The following is a 21,562-nucleotide window of genomic DNA, read 5'->3' as shown; positions in this document are numbered from 1 at the left end:
ACTAAACAACAGCGTGTTGTTTTTCTATGTATTTATAAAAAATAAATAAAAAAGGTATAACCTGTTAACAACACATTAGCAAGCTTTAGAGGTGCCAGGGCTAGCTTTTTCCCCCTGTTTCCAGTCTTTATGCTAAGCTAAGCTAACCGGCCGCTGGTGGTAGCTTCAAGTGTACCATTCAGACACCAGAGTGGTACCACTCTTCTCTCAAATCCCGTCACGTCGACCTCTTCCTCCGAGGGAGCCAACTGGGTGACTGGATTATGCCCACACAAATTGATTAAAACCAAAGCGGTAATGCCCTTTTGTTAGAACACATGACTGATAACTAGATTCATCATGAGTTGGCGCGCTGGCAAGGTTGAGATGTATTTGTATCTTACTTCCTGAAAACTGTTTGGAAGCCAGCCATGCTGTAGATGCGTTTCTGTGTTGAACACGGGCCAATTGTCTGTCTTTTATGAGTGAGTAGAAGCGCTTGTCTCACAATTGTCTGACTTCGAACGCCAAGTGAACTGGCCTGAAGCAACCAACCAGCGATGCTCCATTCACACGGAGGCACCTGCCACACTCGAGCCTCAGATCTCTCCCATGTCAAACACATTGGTCCCTCTACCCAGAATGCCCTGGGGCTGTAACCCAGACCGTGACTGCTCACTAACGACTCGGATCACCTTTAACTGGATTCAGCGCGACGTTCACTCTCACCTGTAGTGTTTCAATGTGATTCCGCTACCTGCGTTTTTTCAACAAGCCTCAACTTTAATTGCATTTGTAAGCAGTCCCACTCTGACTGCATTAGAAGCTTCCTGATGAATATGGAGCGCTTTAGCAAACCTGCTTGTCACACAACCACGATGTTTCATGCCCTTTTGATTAACATTGAAAGGAAACAATTAGGTGGGGGAGGTAGTGAGGCAAAGCAGCACATTCAACAGCTTTAAATGCTAATTAGCTAATGGCAGGATGAAAGAGGCAGGCACCGGGCGGCATTTCACGTCAACACCCTCAAACCCTGGCTGCAGCTATACCCGCTCGTTTCATCTGAATTCAGCGAGACCACCACCATTTTGTTTCCTTGAGTACCTCAGACATTACAGCCATCTTGTGCACCGTGAGATTTTATTTAATGATCTCAGATGAGGCTCAATTTGTCTTTGCAAGAAGTGCCTCGTGTTACTTACCTCCTTTTGAATCATCTCTTATTCACACTTTTAATCACTGCTTCTGTCTTCTTTTCTTGGTTATAAAGACATTTTCTTTGCCCGGCACAGAAATATTCTCATGGTATTCGAAAGTTCACAATATATTTTTTTGTATGTGCTTTTACCTCGGGTGAAGGCAAACCACTTACACACAAACTTAAGCCCTTTTCAGGCGTGATTACGTAACATTGCTGGTTTCATCAAGCTGTTTAAGTGATGACATGCGTGTCTTTTACATCAATGATCCTTTCACATCAGTGTCACCAACTTCTCAGCATCCTCCTGCCTGTTTTTATAAAGTCGAACATGCACAAGCACTGAATGACAAGACGTTAAGTTGGGATGTGCAATTCTTAATATGGACACATGCTGCATAAATCATTTAGATTAGATGGATATTCATTTATTCAACATTTACAAGGTTTCAATGTTATTTTATTGACATTGCACATGATTGGAGTTTAAAAATATGTAGAATACGTGTTGGTAGGAATATTACTGTAGCTGTAGGAGGGTCTTTTTAACCTCCTCTGGTCTACATCGGGCAAATATTGTTTATAGATTGAGATATATATATATATATATGGACGGACGGACGGACGGACGGATCTCTGCAACAACCTAGCTTCTTAGTTTATTCTACAGGTTTTTTGCATAAGAATGAGCATTTACATTCACACAAGACGCCGGGTCTGTAATTGTAGTTCCAATCAATTTACTGGTAAATCACAGACTTGTATCCAATTTATTATAAATCTTTTCAAACACATTCTGCATTCACATGCTTCTGTACCTGAACGTGACTTTGGTGTTGGAAGCTTGCTGGTTTCCGTTTGTAGTCGGAGTAGTATTAACTACTCACGTTTGAGGCTTTGGTTGAATGCAGGTCAACAGACGAACGCGTTGGCCCAAATGCAATCTTAGAACTCACCGGCTATCGTCAGACGATGATTTAGCTTTTTATTGGTTTAAAATGAGGTCGTTAACTGGCTGCTCGTGAAACAATCTGGTCGTGCACGTCGTCTCTCAACTCCCAACTCCAGTCTCGCATCACAAGTTGCTAATCGGACTGTAAACAACGAGCGGCGCATATATAAGGAAGTCTCGGCCCGTATATCAGCCGGTTACACTGGAGCCCCAGAAATACAGCTCCTCGCTCCCAGAGGCTTATCGTCTCCGGACCGATAGCCGATGGGTTCTGAGAATGATATAAATCTAACAATGACTGACACTGACTCACAGCTCTTTAAAAGTAAACACAATGCTAAATCACTCTGGATTAAAGTGCCTTTCTAAGTGTCTGACATGGACTTTTAAATGAAGACTCAATTAGGCCGCTCACCTTAGGAAGCTATTTAAGAAGAACTGCATGGTCTTAACAGTTCACAGGATCGATCCTTACATTGTAGGTGGAGACGCATGGACCCTCCGGCTAGCTGATGAAAGAAGGTATTCGTCCTCTGTACGTTAATTGGAGTCAATTGCTTCAGTGTGATAATAGTTCCTCAGTTGTTGTTAACTGAAAAGTGTTGTATATATTGTGGTAGACAGTGATTGTCTGAGGTTTTTCTATATTTTTCTTACTGTCTACAAAAACAAAACCAACTGAGCTCAATGTGTGTCAATAAGTGGCGAGAAAGAGATTATTTATTGAAAAAAGGCTAAATATTTCTGCCCCAGGTCCTTCTATTTTTTTAGCAAAGAATAAATAGTGCATTTCTTGGGGACTATTGTCAGATGGGAATTAATAGACATTTGGTGCACCACTGAATATTTGTGGCACCAGATTCAGAACGGTTTGTGTAGGATTGACTACAGCGGCCATGTTCATCACCATGAAATACTCAAATCATGAAATAATATGTCATCCGGTGCAACAGTGCGTGGCCTCATTTACGTGCTGTTTTTGGAAACAGTTGAGGTCTATGTTACAAATATAAATTATATATAGGCCTGCAACTGATGATTGTTTTCATTGTTTATTTATCTGACAATTGAAAAATTGGCAATGATAAATTAGTAAACAATGCCTCATTAAAATGTCTTGATCGGTACCAACAGCTAAGAACACACGTATGTTAAATTAGAAAATGTTATAAAACAGTGAAAAAACAGAGAAAAGTACCGTGATAAATGGCTCCAACAATGATTTGAATATCAATTAATAAGACATCAATGCTTTTGCACTTCACACAATGTTTTAACGCTGAATGTAAACATCAACTTTGATTGTTTACAACAGAACTCCACATTTGATGACAATAAGACAAATGGAAATCATTGCCAGCGTTATCCCATGACACCACATTACTGGACTCGCAACCTTCATCTCGTTTAACCCCAATTAAATCACACATAGTTTTGGGCCGTCGGGGGAATTTTCTATCTCGGAGACGGCACACATGACTGGGAGACGTAATTTAATTGGAATCACCGTGTCGTTTGGAAGGAGGAATCAAGGGGCTCCTTTGAGGTCCCCGTCAATGTCTAACAACTGTGAGTGTTTACATATTTTATCACTCACCGGTGTATTGCACTCAAGTCGACATGGACTGTAATCTAAAATAAACATCTCTATCATCTCTCCCCAGTTTGTCAGGGAACCATACAGATGGGTTGCAGACTTTGTTGATTTCCCTTAAAAGCCCCAAATTTGTCACAACCTTCAGTGCTCCTTTGAGGGAGATAGAGAGAGTGTGAATAAGAGGCCGGGGGCAGCCGGAGAGGAAAAAGCATGCTGTCATGAAGAGAGCCGCTTCCTGGCCGGCTAGATGCAATCACAGGCACTATCTGATAGCGCCGGAGGAAATTGGATGAGCTGAGAGCCGTTGGCTGCCAGTGATGGGAAAGATGACTCCTTTGTCACTGTGTCAGTCAATTCCATACTCTCACCTGAGAGACCAATCAATAACACGGGGAGAGAGAGGGGAGGTGTGCCGTGGGCTGCTGTCAATTATGTGCTGTAAAACATCCGCTCCGTCACTGGGCTGCGGTATGGCTTGTCACGTGGTGTGCATAAATATGTCACGGGTATGCTTAAATGTGATGCCTTTCTGTAGATCTAGAAGTATGCTTTTAATAAACGATGACACGTTGGAAGTACGTTTGAATCACTCGACGGACACAGGAATATTGTGCGTATGGATTTTATCATTTTATTTGTGTGAGTCTTGTCCGTGTGACAGTATTTCTGGTGGCGGTTGTGATAGATTTTTGTCTCATCTATTGCTGCTCGCAAGTGGTGTAACTGCTCTCATTAGCAGCTGCATCATTAGTTGTGCAATTACAGTGCAGAAAACCCGGAGAGACTCATAACCATCAGTTGCTGTCAGGGCATGTGGTATTACATCAGGCCATTTCGCTTGATGCCGGTGTGTGAACAGACACTCACTGAATGATTCATAATCACGACACCGCTCAAGATATTTACCATATTCTGTGCCCAATGGTAGTTCTGTGTGAGATGACGCTAAACTGTTCTTCTCTCTCCCCCCCTACAGTTCCCTGGTACCTCTGAGGAGTCTGCTTCTCCATTTGTCTTCATCTGCACCAACCCCCAGGAGCTGCTGGTGAAATTCCCCATGAAAGGGAAGCACAAGATCTGTAAGTCCTGCTTCTTTCATGTAAGGGGAAGTGAAGTAGATGAAATTAGCCTGAGCCAACTGGATTCTTTCTTTTCAAATTTCTTTATTATTATATTTTCTTTTGTCAGCTTTCTCCTCTGCATTTGTAAGCACACACACACACATGCATAGCTGGACCTGCAAAAGAGTGATAATGCTGGGAACGGGGTCTGATTACTACATGTTTATAAATAGAACAAAATGAAACGCACAAACCGTTGTCCCACGTACGCATGTGCAGAGCCTCTCTGAGAGCCATCTGTAAAGACGGGGTTTTGCTGTCGGGTTGCCTGGGGGACAAGCCAGGCCTGGATGTGCGATGCTGTTGCTGTATTGTGTGATTTATAATAGGACTCAAACACATTTTCCCTCCGCTGACATAGCTGCTGCTGCAAAATGATGTACCTGCAAGCTCTTTTCTTAATATTTCAAAACCCTCTAAAGACTTGAGAGGATTGTTTATGCAGCTGTGCCTCTTTCACATCTTTCTGGATTGATAGAGAAGACTTTCTTCTTTTTTTTTTGGAGAGGCTTAAGGTAAAAAATGTAGCAGGAGTCTGACTAACATGGATTTAATGACCGTGTCTCCATTCTTTAGGTTTTAGAGGTTTAGCACAGACATGACCAGTGGACTTGAGAAACGCATTGTTTGATTACTGATATAGAAGATTTCAGAAGACTATTAATATCGTTTAAGTCTTCCTCTCTGTCTTTAATTGTTTATACTTTTCATTCTAGCTGTGATTATGATGGTCTTGAATAAAAGGCTCAACCTGGTGAAACATGCTGACACATCGTTAGAGGCCGGCTTGCTGTCGTAAGCTCAGATCGCTGGACGTGCATTATTTAGACCTACAGCTTGTGGTTTTATGAATCAGCATCTTACTTTCTATCGCTGGTGAAATAAATATGGCTTTGTTGAACTTGTCCGTTGTAAATTGTTAACCATTAATAGTCTTTATTCATTTTGAATGTAACTGCAGCCTGTTTTTTTCCAGTTAGTTGTGATAACTCGTATTTTGCAGACTTGTTTTCTGAAAAAAAAAAAAAAGATGAAATGCTGTGTTAGAAAAAGGAGAAACACTTAGATAAGCCTTTACTCTTTGGTTTTGGTTTTCGATGACCTTGCATTTATACCATCTACAAAAACACTACAGCAGCAGTATCTTTACTGAGGTTACCTTCACTCTGAACCGGTGGCATTCTGCATCGCGTTGCCTGCTATCAGATGTAACGGTGCAATACAGTCCTCCAGCTTTGTTCCAGCTCACACGTCACACTAACAGTTACTATCCGAACGTTAACAACACAAAAGCTTACACAATGGAACACATTCACAAGTTAGAGCATTGATATACCCTCACAGACACCAGCTGATGATTCTGTACATACTGTATGTCATTCAAGAACCTGTGAAATGCTTTTGGTAGTGAGCTCCCATCACATCAATCAAATCAAATAAAGTATTTCAGAATATCACAAATATGCAAAATTGTTAATTCATTATGCACCAAAAGTTATTTACCCACCTTTAAATAAAATAGGCTATCTCTGTTTATAATACCTTCCATACCAGCTGTGTCTATTCTCTGCATGTGCAGAGTTTTGCATGCATTGTCATCATGTAGTGTGCGTTGATCACAGCACACTCCCTGCTGTCCACATTAGCCTGGTATTTGGAGCAGTTATCCTGACCCACTGGACCTACACAGTCCAGCCTGTCTCATTCTTCTGTCACCAGCTAGCTTTTCTCTCTCTCTCTGTCTCTCTCTCTCTCTCTCTCTCTCTCTCTCTCTCTCTTGCTCTCTCGCCCCGGCTCTTCCACCTCAATTCCCACTGCATCTCACGGGTCAAGGCATTGCCGCTCATCTTACTCGGGGGGGCTTAGCACAAGTATTTTTTTTTTTGCTCCCCCAACAGCTTACATCGACAAGATCCCCTTGTCACTGGCATTGCCAGCCATCTCATGCCTCATCAGAATGAGCGAGGAAAAAAAAAAAAGCTGCAGTCCCTTCTGCCTCTTCCGCTCCTTTCAGCAGACTCGGGGCTTTATTACACAACATGCGCTATTGTTGTTGTTTTGTCTTTAGTCTGTTGAACATTAATGTGGTAGATAATGTAAAAAATGTAGAAATGACATTGCAATCTGATGACAATCTGCAGTCATGTTGTAGGAAAGTGGGAGCCTTTTGATAGATATTGAGGAATTAACTGGCCTTGATATTACAAAATATGTTGAAAATGTTAGCGGGAATTTTAGTGCTAGCTTTATTTATTTATTAACATCCCCATTAGCTGTTACCTTGGCAACAACTACTCTTCCCGGGGTCAATTTAAGGTAAACATACAGGCGACATCTCTAACTGCTATAATCCTCACCCATTAAAGTCAGTATTACTTTGATTTCATTCATCGCTAATCTGTTTGCCATCAGTTACGAAAAGCATTTTTGAGGTCATTTATTTGAGGTTTGTTTTTTTATTTTGGCTCTTCTGTGTGCTTGTAATTTGCAACTGCTTGCGTTTAGTTTTTTTTGTGATATGAATGGGAATGGTTTTTATTTTGTCTGACTGGCGAGCCAAAGAAATGAGCTGAGAGCTGCGTGAGGCTGCCGTCTGCCACGTTGTTTCTCGTAGGGTCGGCAGTTCTTTGCTTTAGTGTAGTGTTATTGCATATTACAGCGTGGAAGCAGGCACACCCACGTATGGATGAACATTATTGGAAGCATTCGGCAATTATCAAATAAAGTGTTGCTGACTCTCTCTCTCTCTCTCTGGACAGTTTTACAGTTGGCTTTGTAGATAATATGTTGGGCTGTGCTCGACGCAGGTTGATCAGTTATTACCCTGTGGAGTCTGTGACATTTAAAATGGCATGCAGCCAAGGCTCACTCCCTGTAATAAGGGATATGCATTATGGTTTATGGTCACATCCTGTGAACATTTGTATCGATGTGTGTGCGTGTGTGCGTGCGCGCTTCTGTGTGAGCTGAAGGTCAGTCTGGATGTGTTGAAAGCTATTTGGCTCTCTGACATGAATCCTTTTTCTCCTCCTTATAGCTAGCCTTCACTTAGCCGTATGTGTTTAATAAGCGGACTTCCTCCGTATGATGTGGCTGTGTACACACAGCGAGTGTGTACACAGCCACACGGTAAAAGTGAAACACAAATCATACACCACTAAAACATTTTTTTATCAGTTAGTGTCCGTGAGCTCTAATACAAAATGCCAAACCAAGCTTGCTCTCCACCCAAAGATATCATTTGTTTATATTTTCAATGAATAGTTTTATGTTTCTAGTAAAAGGGCCAAAATGACTGGACCTTTTCAGCTGATCTTAACGGTACGAACTCATTAATTTATGTAAAATATAATTACCCTCCTCAGGCACACAACAGATTTTCAACCAACATTAGTTTGCCATGGTTACAGTGGGCAGTTGATTATCTTGTAGCATGCAGGGATTCATGAATCAAACCTCTTGGCCTCACGCCGAACCTCAAACCAGCGGGAGGCATCACAATTAGCCACCAAACACGTTTGATTTGAATCTGAACAAGATCCAGTAGTCTGGCGGAGATCTGAGCTCAGATTATGTTGTGATCAATTCAACGTGTGATGGCAACTCCTTTTGGTGAGGTAGGGAGTTTCCTACATAAGCCATGACGGTTCCATCCCCTTTGTCATCCTTAAACTGAATTTATTTAGGCTTAACATTAAATTCTCTAGAACTTTGAATTGTCAACCTAAATTGGTCGACATCACGCTACGGCCGTCGCCGCTGAACGAGCCTGAAGCCGCTCCCTCCGCTGTTCTGCAGAACAAAGCGTGAGGTAACCTGAGAATTATGTTTGACCTTCCTCTTATGATGCCTCCGAAGAATTCAAATCCTATTGCTCCCGAGCATGAAGGGTGAATACCCAGAGTAATGTTCCGTGAGTGAATCAAATGGCTTTAAGCCTTGTTTAAAGAGCGTTCGACCAGCAAGAAAAAAGAACGTGCAAATCTCTTGTACAAGTACTCCCATATACAACTGAGTAAAGCACTGAATTAGTCAAAGAAGAGCAACAGTTCAAGTGTTCAAAATGTGGTCGATAAGCTCAAGGCATCTGATGCCTTTTGTTCCATCTTGGGATAATTTAGCAGGCTTCAAAGTAGTACTAGTAGATACGGCAGAAAATGTTATCGCGATTAAAAAAATAATTCTGCCCTTTTTAGTGTGCATTTGTTCTGTAAAGATTCATCCATTATAGAAACAAAACAGAATGTCCTTTAACAGATTTTAAAGCAGAAAAGGTCGTTCTAAGCTCTTCACTGAGCCTGCTGCAGAGCGTCTAACTCTTGTGATATTACATATGAATTCAGTGAGTGCTTTGTGAGGACTGGCTTATCTTTTTCTGTAAAGATTAGTCACTCTGATGGCTCTCCAGCCGATACAAAAGAGCTCTTTTTTTTTCTTTCTTTTTTTGCTGAAGGCTTGATCCAACTACGGGGGAAGGAAGTCATGGGTATAATTACTAAGATGAGAAATTCCACTCCCGCTCCAGGTCATGATGAGATCTTTTTATCTCTACCAGCGTAAGTCATTGACATATAGATAATCTCAGAATCACCGGAGACCAGAGTCGTTTCAAAGGACCCCAAGGTCGACAAAGTCTTTACGCCCACAGCGCCAACAGCATTTTCCTCCATTTCTTCGGATTCTATTTTCTCAAGTACAGCAGGGTGTTTGAACATGCAATGTATATAATCATTTGTAATTATCCGAACAATTGTGCTCTTCCAGTAGAAGTAATGCTATGTTTAGTTGTTGAGCATGGAAGTACATATGTACTCTTGATATGTTGGATAGTATTAGATAACATGGGATATGGAGTGTCTCTTTCTATTACAGATGGACAGCCTCAACAGCCAACTCTGTCTTATTTTGGTTTTCATTATCATAATTAAGAAATATAACGATGTTCTACAAATAAAGGTGTTTTTGTTTTTTTTGTTGCTGTCACCGGCAAAAACAAATTGCTTGAAGTACACGCTGTTAGTAGTATATTGTAGAGCTCAGTGAAAACAATGGGCTGGGTAATTATAGACCAATTGCTCCAATTTACCACCGTCAAACTGGAGGACGTTGTTAATTTCTCTCCTCTCCTTCGGTATCTCTTTTATTTTGGAAGAAAACCACAACAAAATTAAGCCATAATCGCTCCTGTCTTGTGAGCTCAGTCAGTTTGCAATCTGGTCGGTGTTTATCATCGTTAGACGATTGTGGACGTGAAATGTTCTCGCCGTCTCTAATAGCCATTAATGGCCTCAAAGTGAGGATCCTTAAGACTCCAGTCCTGGTTGATATGGTGGTACCTGTGGATACTGGTGGTAACAGCAAGTGCAGTTCAACACGAGCAGCAAATGACTCCTTGAGCAGCTGCTCCGTCAGAAATACAATCCACTGGTGTATCTGATTACATTGAATGCTCTTAATGTGAAGCAACAGCAGTAGGAAGTGTTGGGTTTGAATTAGCAGTGACTTACTGAAGCTGTGATGTAGTGTTAGCAGAGTCAACAGCAGGCAGTGAGTTAGAATTAATACAGTAAAGCTAGATCATATGCACAACTCATTTCCCTCGTGCATGTGAAGACAATTTGGACTTGGACTGGCGGACTCCGCCACTAACAATGAAAAATGCCCTATAGAGCAGTAATTAGAGAATGGCTGCCATAAATATTATAAAAAAGGGTCAGATTTCTTAACTACTATTCTACGGCTCTAATTCAGCAAAATTTTCTTAATTTAACTTAACTCATCACGCTCATGATTAGTGCATGACAATGGGGCTGTCACTTACAGAATATGTATGTAACACTAATACACTCAAACGCATGCAACACAGCAGCAACACTAGCAGCTACTGCATGACGTCTCGTGATTTGTCTCAATGTGCTCTGTTTAAAGAATGCAGGCCACTGAATTTCCAGTACAATACATATTCAGCACCCTTATGGGAATTGCTTGAAGCAAAATAATCTATATTTACTTGTTCCTGTGTAAGAGCCACGTGCCAAGGGACTAGTGAGTATACATCGCATGTAACTGATTCTCTTTATTTGTTTCTCATGCACTCAACATCATATCCCTTGTACACAACGCCTTACCAGCTCTCTGTTCAATATCATTTGCATCTTCTGCGCATACATTATAGAGCTGTTGCAATATGTATGGCTTTTATCCCTCAGGTTGCACCACATATGGAAATAACGCAATATATTCACAGTGAAAATATTGCAGTTGAATTTTGCTCCACTAACCATCGGCTGCACTGTTACCTTGTGATTACCTCTTTGTTTTATGTGTGAAATTGAAGCACCATGGGATTGCGAATAGAGCGAGCCAATTACCTAACAAACGTCCACCTTCTCTCCTGAGGTGGTCGTGATTTTTTATTTTTTTCCCGTCCCCTCTATTTCTCCCCTGCGCTCCTCTTCTGTCGTCCGCTGCTGGGAGACAGAAAGAGGTTAGAGCGACGGAAGTCCCTTTTTTGATTATTTATTCATGAATTTTCAATTTAATATTCATGCCTTTTTTCCAGGACTATCTATCTGGGTGCAGAGGAGAATTTTCTGCCTCTGAGGCGGCCGGGGCCAAAAAAAAATCAGGTTTCGGCTCCAATGAGCTCGGCGGATGGAGGGAAGAGAGAGGCAGAGAGATGGATAGAGAGGGAACAAGAGAGCGGGGTTTCATGTGTTCTCTAGTAAATGAGAGGCAGGCCTTGAAGGTGACAGGCTGTGTTTATTACTGATCTGTCAGCCGGTTAATGGGGAGAGGAGAAGAGAGGAGAGAGCTGAGCTGAGCTGAGCTGTCGAGCAGAGACCAGAGCACACAGGCATGGGAGCGAGAGGGAGCCCCAAGCAATAAACTTTGCCATACTAGAAGTGCTTGTCCTTACAGATTCACTGGCAACACTCCTGCATGCTGAATTGCATTCACTGGAAACTAAATTAGTCTGTAACAAAGAGTATTTTGCCGTATTGTTATGAAAATGGTATTTTTCAAAACAGAAAGGAATGCACTGTATCCCTATTTTTGACTGCTGTACTTTCTAAAGCCCAAATTATACATTCTGTATCCATGTGGCTGCGTACATTTTATTATCTACCTATGTCTGCGAGGGTCTGTGCAGCATAAAATGTATGACTTTGTGTGACTCCCCGCAGAATATCGAGTGAGCACATCCGTATACATGCAGACGGGCTGGAACATGCTTCTCCGGGCTGCATGTGGGAGGATGTGCACGAGGGGTGTTTGGAGCAGTTTTCTTGTCTTTTTCTTTTACACTTGTGCGTACGATCAGCTTGCTTGGCGCTGCGGGCGTTGTTGGGATTTGGGAGGCGTGCACATTGGCTTCTCTGTGAGCCTTTGCGACCTGCAGTTACCCACAACACCCTTCTATGTGTCGGTTCACGGGGCCGTGTCCGTAAATCTTCTGAAATCTATCAGAAAATTCTATTTTGGACTAAATCCGGTCATCAACGTGTCAAAAGAACAGTCCCCCACTTTCACCTCAACTACAGCTTTAGTAGAAAACAACCAACACTTTTCCATTATGTACAGAATAATCACAAAAAAGGCTATAATGAAAGAATGAATTGTTGCCTTTGTCATGGAGGTTATGGCGTTATCAGGCCATTTTAACAGCGTAACAGATTACAATAAAGTATTACATTTATTGTGCCGATAACAATCCAGGTGCATATCTAAGATTTGGTTCAAGGATCTCTTAACGTTGCAAGATTCACTAGATTGGACATATTTAGCTGTATCCTGTGTTAATCTTACTGCACTTACATGAATAAGAACAATCTGGCATAAGTACTGTATCCTAAGATTATCTTTGTGCATTTTGCTGTAGATCAAATGCCATAACATTAACATTTCTTTAGTACCGTGTAGCCTTTAGTACCGTGTAGCCTTGACAGACACGTGCTTTGCCGGAGAGCTTTGTGCAGTATTTGATTGCACTTGAGCCCAGAGGTTTTATCAGCTGCCCTCGGTAATGAAACCTTTGGTTTTTCCGTCTCAGCAAAGGGTGAAAAGCCTCTGTAAAGATATTGCTCTTTGTTGTAGCAATAGATTTGTCTTTCCTTATCTCAACTCAGCATTGTTGCCTTTATCAGTCACCATTACAAAATCCATATCAATCAGCATTTGACGTGCCAGTGCTTTCTTCAGTGTCACGTTTTCTGCATGACTGGCAACGCTTTCTGCAGATTCTGTTGACTTGTTATTTAATGTAATGCAATTATCGCGTGTTACAAGGCTTCATATGTACGTGTCTGCATGCTGCTCTGATTTAAACGGATATCCGAATGCATTCAGTTATACTATAGATGTGTGGGAAGCTTACTGTGTCTTTTGTTATGGATATAGATGTTACTGCATTGTTGCACAAGCCAGTCTTTCTGATGATGCCTGTGAGGGTTATACTCCTGAGGTTCAAATTGATTTAGTCTTCCAGATGAAAGTGTAGCAAGGAGAGTAATGCCCGTTTCATGGTTTCAGCGCTGTGGATTTAAAAAACATGGGCTTTCCAACCAAATTATTTCCGCGTACAAGTGATTTTTTTTTTACGGAAAGGAAAACCCTATTTTCCCCGTGCAGGCTTGGGCCCATCATAAGTATCTGTTTTTATTCTTACCTCAGGCTTATAAAGTGCACAGCATTCATCTCAAAGCAGCAAACGCATCACAGTTTCTTCTATGGTCTCACATTCTCACATTATATGGGTCAGTGTACGTGAAGTTAGAGGCACAAAACAGCACTCACACTGGCTTCACTTCATCTTTTGGGTGCATTGTAAATACATAAGTAATCACAACTCTGGGTCTGTCTCTTCTGTGACTGGACCCTTATGTTGGTTAGCTTTCTGGTTTCATTCCCACATTTTCTTTTGTCTTCCCTATTTTGTCCATTGTTTCTCCCCCTCTGTCTTTGTCTCCGTCCTAAACCTGTCGGAGTAATCAATCTGGATCGGCACTGAGAAGGGGGGGATGCAGACAGATGTGCTTTGCAATGTGATCGATGTTCTTGATTTGTGTGTGTGTGTGTGTGTGTGTGTGTGTGTGTGTGTGTGTGTGTGTGTGTGTGTGTGTGTGTGTGTGTGTGTGTGTGTGTGTGTGTGTGTGTGTGTGTGTGTGTGTGTGTGTGTGTGTGTGTGTGTGTGTGTGTGAGAGAATGGGAGACGTCTGCTAGCTAGCATGGATGCAGTTGGCCTGCTCCCTTGACTTTGTTCATTTGTCGGGTTAAGAATCGAGGATCAATACGTGGATTATTTGCACAGTTCAAGAAGATGACGGAGGTGAGGATGTTAAACTAGACACGGCCAATGAGTCACTTAATGTGCTTAAAAAGTCTCGGTGGATGTTTTTCCGCCCAAATGCAAAGTGAATTTCACACCAAAGTCTGAAATGTAACATAATAGTGAGTTCCTCGTATACCATGATGAATGAGATACGGATACTTTGAAAGAAATCAGATGTCTTTTTTTACCAAAAAAACACAACATAAGCAATTTTTGTTGTTGTTTTTGCTTTTTGAAAGAATTGCTGCCGTGATACACATTATGATGAAATATTTGAGGGATACAACTAAACATAACTTATATCTAGTTATTACAAACTAGGAAACCTCAGTGTTTCTCAATCACTGTCAAACATTGATTAGAAGATCAACAGAAAATGATTTATATAATCATAATCAAGTTTAAGAAAGTCAAATTTTTGTAATTCTTTAAGCAAAATAACTGAAGATTCTGTTTTGGCAACTTCTTGAATATGAGGATTTTCGTTTTTTCTTGGTTTAATTTGATAGTAAATTTTAGATATCGTTGAGTTTTGGACAGCTGGTCAAACAAAACAAGACGTCTGAAGATGTCACCTTGAACTCAGGAACATTTTAATGTGTTTCAACAGACATTTTACAGAGTAAATGATTAGTCAGTTAAAGTAATAATCTCGTAGCGATCCAATTTCATGGACACAAAGAGAGAGTGAGCGTGTGACGGTGAGTTTATAAAGTTATCAGTGAATGTAGCAGTGCAGTGTGTGTAAAGTTTAGGCTTTTTGTCAGCGAATAAATGCTAAAAACCCTCAAAGCCAAGTTCCCGTGTCTCGCCAGCCACCTGCTGGTTAAAGTGAAGGGAGTTTGCCTCGATGTTAGACACAACTTTGGCCCAAGCTCACTGAAGATGGGCTTTGATGGCTCTAATTCCTTGTATTTATTTATTTTTAGATTTGGTCCTTTGGCCATAACACGAGGACAGTGCAGAAATGGAGTCGAGAGAGGGGTACGGCATGCAACAGGGGTCCAAAGGGCCGGGAAGTTTCAGTTAAATGGCGTGCGCTGTAACCACTCGGCTCCCAAGGCGCTCCAGTATATCATATTTGTAATCAATAAACTGCATAATGTTCTTTATAAATTCACATACAAAACACATATAACATGTTTCAGTGTGCTCTGCAGCAGTTTTGTAGCTGTGAAAAGTAACTCAGTTGAAAATGATGTTTACGTCCTGCACACTTCAGACTAATATGACATTACCTAGTGATGTAAAGAGTGACCTGTGAAAGGTATAAACACTGACACGCTGCCGCCACAAGGCCATCAACGTTTCTCTCAAAACACGTCTTCACCAATGTTATCACCTCACTGCACTTGTGAGAAAGATCAACAGTGGTAATACCCCTCAGAGGAGGCTGTCAGCTTTCCATCAGCTGTCGGTGTTTTCACTTTGCCGGTTTTCTAAAGAACATTTGATTCTTGTAGTTTTCCTCTCCCTCTGAAAGGAAGCAGACAGATGTAATAGCCATTAGCCCCGGGGAGAGACGGCACAGATGTGTCAACAAGGCTTGACTTTTACAGTCCAAGTGAAGTCTGAGCAAACATTGGCTGTGTAGAGGCCTGTGTGGTTGAGCAGTGATCCAGGGACACGGTCGCACGGCGTTGCCCCGGGACTCCAAACAGACCGTGACTCTCGTTCTCATTACAAGAGTGGGTCAGACCACCCCAATACAGAAAATAAATAATGCAGGGGGAAAACCTGAGTGCTGCCACCTCCTCACTGACAACATCCACACAAGCTTGCTCTACATGAATAAGTGCTTCAGCTTTTTATTTACTCCGGCTGTGAGCTGTATTTCTTACACTCTTAGTATTCTGCTGGTTTGGAAAAAATGTGACGTCAGTTGGGGCTGCGACAGTTATTTTAATAATCGATTCGTTTGCTGACTGTTTTCAGAATGAATTAATTGATTAGTTGGTCTATAAAAAGTCAAAAAAGAATCAAAAATACTTTAGTTGAAGTTCTCAAATTGCTTGTTTTGTCAGACTCGAGCCCCTATTGCGCGGGACTAGTGTTACTTGGGGCCGTCTAGTAGTTTGTAATAATTGCGGAGGTCGTCTGTGATCTTAATCCCGCACAAATCTTCCATGTCCGTAATTTGTCAAGTAAAATTTCCGACGCAAATTACTATATTTTACCAAACCCAGGGATTATGATATTAGTATAAATTGGTATCTCTGTGATTTGGGGTCGTATGTTTTTTTGGTTTTCTGTTTTCTCAACACATTTTTTCTGACTTTTACGTGGTCCAGAATTATGGACTGTTTCTTTACGGTATTTTGTGTGCAAGTTCAGGAGGCTCATCTCGCTACACAGCATGGAGACCCATTCGCACCGGAGCAAGAGGTCTTTGTGAGTATTATATGAACATGAATTGGCCTATATGATAAGATGACATTTATAATATAATACTTTTGATATAAGCGGATGTTACGCAGAGCCTTTACATCATACCTGGGGGATAATGTCAGTACATTTGAGTAAAATACATAGACTTCACTTTTCCCCTGTGAATGTGCTGCACCAAACAGAAGTGGGGGGTTCTTTCTAAATCACGTGAGGTCCCCTGGTAATAAAAATCCCGTAGGAATGGGGCTTAAAAGCTTAAAACCTCAAAATATACATTCTAATATCAAATATGACAAAGAAATGTATGAACTGGAACCAGTGAATTATTGACATTTTTGCCAAAATAAAATCACTCGCGTTAAGCTCAGTCTTTGTCTGCCACTTGACTCGCTAAGCATCTACCACTTATAATCTAAATCCAGTCATTTTTCACTTTCTTATATTCCCAAGGCCTCCAAAAAAGGAACTAGAAAAATCTGATTCTCTATCTTAATTTGATCTCAATTTCCTGTTGCAACGGAAAGTCCGAGATGAAAGTGTTGAAATTCTAATTAAGCTGTAATGGCGGCAGCAAGTTGATATTTCTATCCTCTCAGTACATTTCTCCCGAGTCAGCCCTCTTCCCTCGCTGTATGTTTAGCTTGATCTCTTCAAATTTATTTCCTACTTTGTAACCAGAAGCAAGAGCCCTTGACTTGCTGCCCCCACAGCCGCAGCCAAGGCAGCCATTTAAGTTGTGATTAAAAATTAATGGTTGAGTGAGGATCATTGGAGAGGGAGCGGGGGGGGGGGGAGGGAGGGCGGAGGGCGGAGGGCGGCGAGAAAAGAAAGAGACAATGCTCGAGCAAGAGGATATCGGCTGTGGCCCAAGCAGCAGCAGCTGCTCCCTGATAGAAGGGTTGGAAGGTCTTCTTAACAACTCTGCTGTGTTTAACTGCTGCGCTCACACCCCACCATGAATATTGCATTACCCCACTATAGGGCTCCTTGTGTTACCCGCACTGAGTGGTGAGCAGACCTGCAGCCGCAACGCCGAAGCGTCCCAAGTTGAGCCAGCCCCCACTGTGTGAGGGGAGGCGTCCGCATTAAAGCAGGCGCACCACACAAACCAGACCGGCGTACGCCCCACATAATTGGCAGACTGATTCAGAGAGGACCCCTGTTTCATTGCATGTCACAAGCAATTAAGTTCAGCCACACAAAAAAATGGAACTATATTCACCGGCATTTGAAACCATTGTTACGTTTTGAAAGGATTTCCAGTTACCGAGCAGAAAAGAGGACAGGGATGGGTTTCTTTCATGCGCACATGCACGGCTGTAGTTGTTGTAAATGGTTGCATTTTTAATACGTTTTAGCTTTCCGTCGAAGGTCGGTGGAATAAAGGGCAATCAGTTTGAGTCTGGCCAACGCGCTGCAACATCAGGCCGACTCTCCGGCCATTTCTTTAAGAGCGGAACAGAAATAGCATGAGACCGCACAGGGTCCTGACCTTGACTTTACCAGATGATGAGTAGTGGCACTTCCACTGCGGCCTGCCCTTTTCTTCCTTCTGGCTTCTTTCTCTGTAGCGTTTCATTACAGCCCTTCTCAGAGTCCATTACCCACTGATACGTGCACTCGTTCAGTTCTGCCAGCATTGCTCCCCTATAGTAGAGCTCTTTCGGGATTGCAACTCAAGAGTGCTCTGATTGGAATAGCCACCAATTTAAAAACATAAAATAATAGCGAATGGGTTCTTTGTGTGTGTGGGTTTGTTTTTATTCACAAACAAACATCTGATTTTTGTAGATTTGGCCATCATTCTAATCGGTTATGGTAATAGTCTAGTCGCCAATTAGGGCTGGGCGATAATTCAATTTCAACGGAATCATATCCTGATGAAATCATATATCAAGATAGAATGATACACAATTATGTCGTTTAAATTGATAATAGCAAGCAGATACAGTACGAACACACATTTCCCAAGAAAATCTGAATTGATGAATATTCTGCTTATGGGAATACTGGATTACTCAGTATTTGTGTGCATAGCATGTCGATTTTGCCTTATGGTTATTTCATATAGACTATTTATTTATTGAACTACAAGAAAACATATCGTTATATATGTCGTTATCAAGATATGAAGTGACCTGTTTTGTGGTAGAAGATTTTGGCCATATTGCCCAGTCGCCACTTATTTAGGCTGTAAAGCGTGATGAAACAGCCAGGCTCTCTAGAATCAGTTCTAAAGCTCACTTATTTAAAATGTTGTATCTAGTTTATTGAATAAAACAAAATATGAAAACTGCCAAGCTAGCTGTTTCCCTCTGCTTCCAGTGTTTATGCTAAGCTAAGCTAATGGACTCTCGACTCGAAGTCCATAGTTTATGCAAACTATGTTTCTGCAAAAAAAAAAGTGAATATTTACCAAAATGTCAAACTAGTCTTTTAAGAACTTGTTACTTTCCCTTTGTGTGCACAGGTGCAGTGGTGTGGTAAGGCAGGACAGTTTGTGTTCACCTTCATGTTCACTTTCAAATAAAACTTTTACTCTCTTTAAAAGCAGCTGACATCGGGCAAGTCTGAAAAGTGCAGTTTACAGTAGTTAAATGTCCTTAGCTATTAAACCAAATACTTCTTTAAGTAATGATGCTGAACAACACTTTAAGCTTGACTACGGAATAGGAATGACACGACTGATCAGGAAGGTTTAGATAAGCACCATTAAGTGAGCCATCAAAAGCACATCTTAATGACCCTTTTTAAGTGAAAAGCTTTCAAAACACATTACACTCAAAACACATAATCAACATTTCAACTTGATATGAGAACTGGTAATTAATCAGATAGTTTCTGGTGAGAACTTTGACTGCCATAACTTCTTAAATGATACATAATATAGGAATTTGTCATATGTTTTTGGAAAATATTGATGTTTCTCTGCCATGTGGATTTATTTATTTTTCTTAATCAACAATAACGTTTGAGCTTGAAGGAGAAGCTACTGTTCAATAACTTGTACACGTTACAATAGGATAGAAAACTCTGTAAACACAAACAGGGCCCTGCACAGAAATCTCCGTAAGGTATGGTACGAATAGAAATGGATGCCATCTAAGAATGTCAGGTTTAAGGTAAAATCCGATTTGTAATATGCAATTGACACCTCCTCCTCATCACCCACCTCCTTGCTGCTACACTCTGTTCCTTCCGTTCTTTCCACGCCTCTTACATAATTTGTTAATTCTGTCCTATTTCCTCTGCTGCTGCTGCCATCACTGCTCTTGCTTTAGGTCTTATTTGCAATGCTAATGAGGCGAGACAGCAAGTAATGGTTTGTAGGGGGAAAGAAGCTGCCTGTAAAGATGGAGATATGGTAATATGACCACTGTGGCATACGGACTATTCAAATGTAGGAGAGTGGCCACATCATTGCACATGCAGTTTCATAGTGTAAATGTTATGAGATCTCATGAGCAGAACTAGAAGCATGTGGATTCTGTTTAAAGTAGTCACCATTCTGAAATGAGATGTGTTCATTCATACAAAACCTAATACTGAGAAATCGTTGTTGATAGAGGTATTCCTTTTCTGTCGACAGTATTTCCTCTCCAGGCTTCATACAAAAGTTAAAAACAGAAATGCTACAGGGTTATTGTCAAATGCACCATAAATATGTGCTGGCACCTTATCTCTGGTCAACATTACTGGAGAGACGAGCTCTAGTAGCACAAGGTTTGATCAAATTTAGGAGCTCTGTTTTTCCAGTTGACATTTCTAGGAAAAAATGTTAAGTGGGAGCTGTGAATCCAAGCTTGCCCTCAACTTTCCTTTTCCCACCACTGTAGATATAACCAGATGATTCTTGATTGAGGCAACAAGTAAGGACCCATTACTTGATTTCAAGCCATGTCACCACCAGGCAGCTTTCAGCTCGCTGCTCCGTACTTGTCTCTCCACTGCCCATGTGATTAACATTAGAGTCACGCCAGTAGCAAAGGCAAGTAAATGGATTATTGAGCAACTGTAAGCGGCTCGCTCTACAGAGCTGGCTGTGTGCTTGCTGAACAGACACAGAAAACTCAACTATAGCAATACACTGCACATTCCAGCTCTCAGATGTGTACAACAGGGTGTTTCTTTTATTGTTCTACAGATGTATTTTTTTCCCGGGAAGCATTTCAAACCCGCTCTGTTTACAGTTGGTTTCATGCCAGCCTCGTTTCTTTGAAAGTTAAATACACGCACGCATACGAGCTTAACTATACTCTTTGAACCATTGTTCCTACTTAGAATTGTGATTTGCCAATGAAATGTTGCCAACTTAGTAAACATTTTCAATCCCTCTTGTATTGCCCTCCTACCAGGTTACAAATAGCTGATTAGTGCCGAACCGCTAGGAAAAAATGTGAAAGCACACTTAATGAATCACTGAAGCACCACACTCAGGCTTTATCCACACTAATACGTTTCCGTTTAGAACTCTCCGGCCACTCTGTGCAGCATCGTTATTGAAATGATTTCCGTTAATGACTATTCACGTACACGGGGCATGCGGGTGCCGGTGTAAACGGAAAGTAGATTGGTTGCTCGGTTATAGAAAATACGTATTAATAAGTATTATAAATATTATAGTACTATTAAATAATAAAACTTAAGATTCTCCTGTATAATCTTCCTCTATATACTTAAACGGACAAATTTAGTTTTATTTTTCAAACTTAGTTACAGGGCTGCAGGTCTTGCTCTGTCTCTCTCCAACACATACACACATCAAAATGACTGTTTGTTGTCACACTCGTAGCTCTGCCAGGTGGCTGAAGTCCCTGTCGTACTGGAGAGCATTTATGCTTTTGTTCACTTACAGTTTCTTTGTGAACTTCCTAATTGTTGTGCAGAACAAAATAAGCATTGATTACAAAAGGAAAGTCCTCCGTTTTGTGTACGTCACCCGCTCCAATAACCGCTTGCTTCCTCCGGATGTAGGCAGTAGGAGCATTATAAA

The 21,562-nt window shown here is 41.3% G+C and overlaps 1 protein-coding gene across 1 annotated transcript in view; it reads left to right on the top strand.

The window, feature by feature from the left end:
* Window positions 1–21,562, top strand: part of trip4 (thyroid hormone receptor interactor 4) — a 68,450-nt gene that overhangs the window by 21,934 nt on the left and 24,954 nt on the right. The window contains exon 12 of the mRNA XM_076078708.1: window positions 4,706–4,808. Within this exon, the coding sequence (XP_075934823.1) occupies window positions 4,706–4,808 (103 nt within the window). The remainder of the gene's footprint in view (window positions 1–4,705; window positions 4,809–21,562) is intronic.

This window comes from Anarhichas minor, unplaced genomic scaffold, assembly GCF_050575085.1.
Source record: "Anarhichas minor isolate MPS153535 unplaced genomic scaffold, ASM5057508v1 ptg000067l, whole genome shotgun sequence".
NCBI classification, from domain to species: Eukaryota; Metazoa; Chordata; class Actinopteri; order Perciformes; family Anarhichadidae; genus Anarhichas; species Anarhichas minor.
The sequence above is the reverse complement of the archived record's forward strand: the minus strand, read 5'-3'. Positions and strand labels throughout refer to the sequence as shown.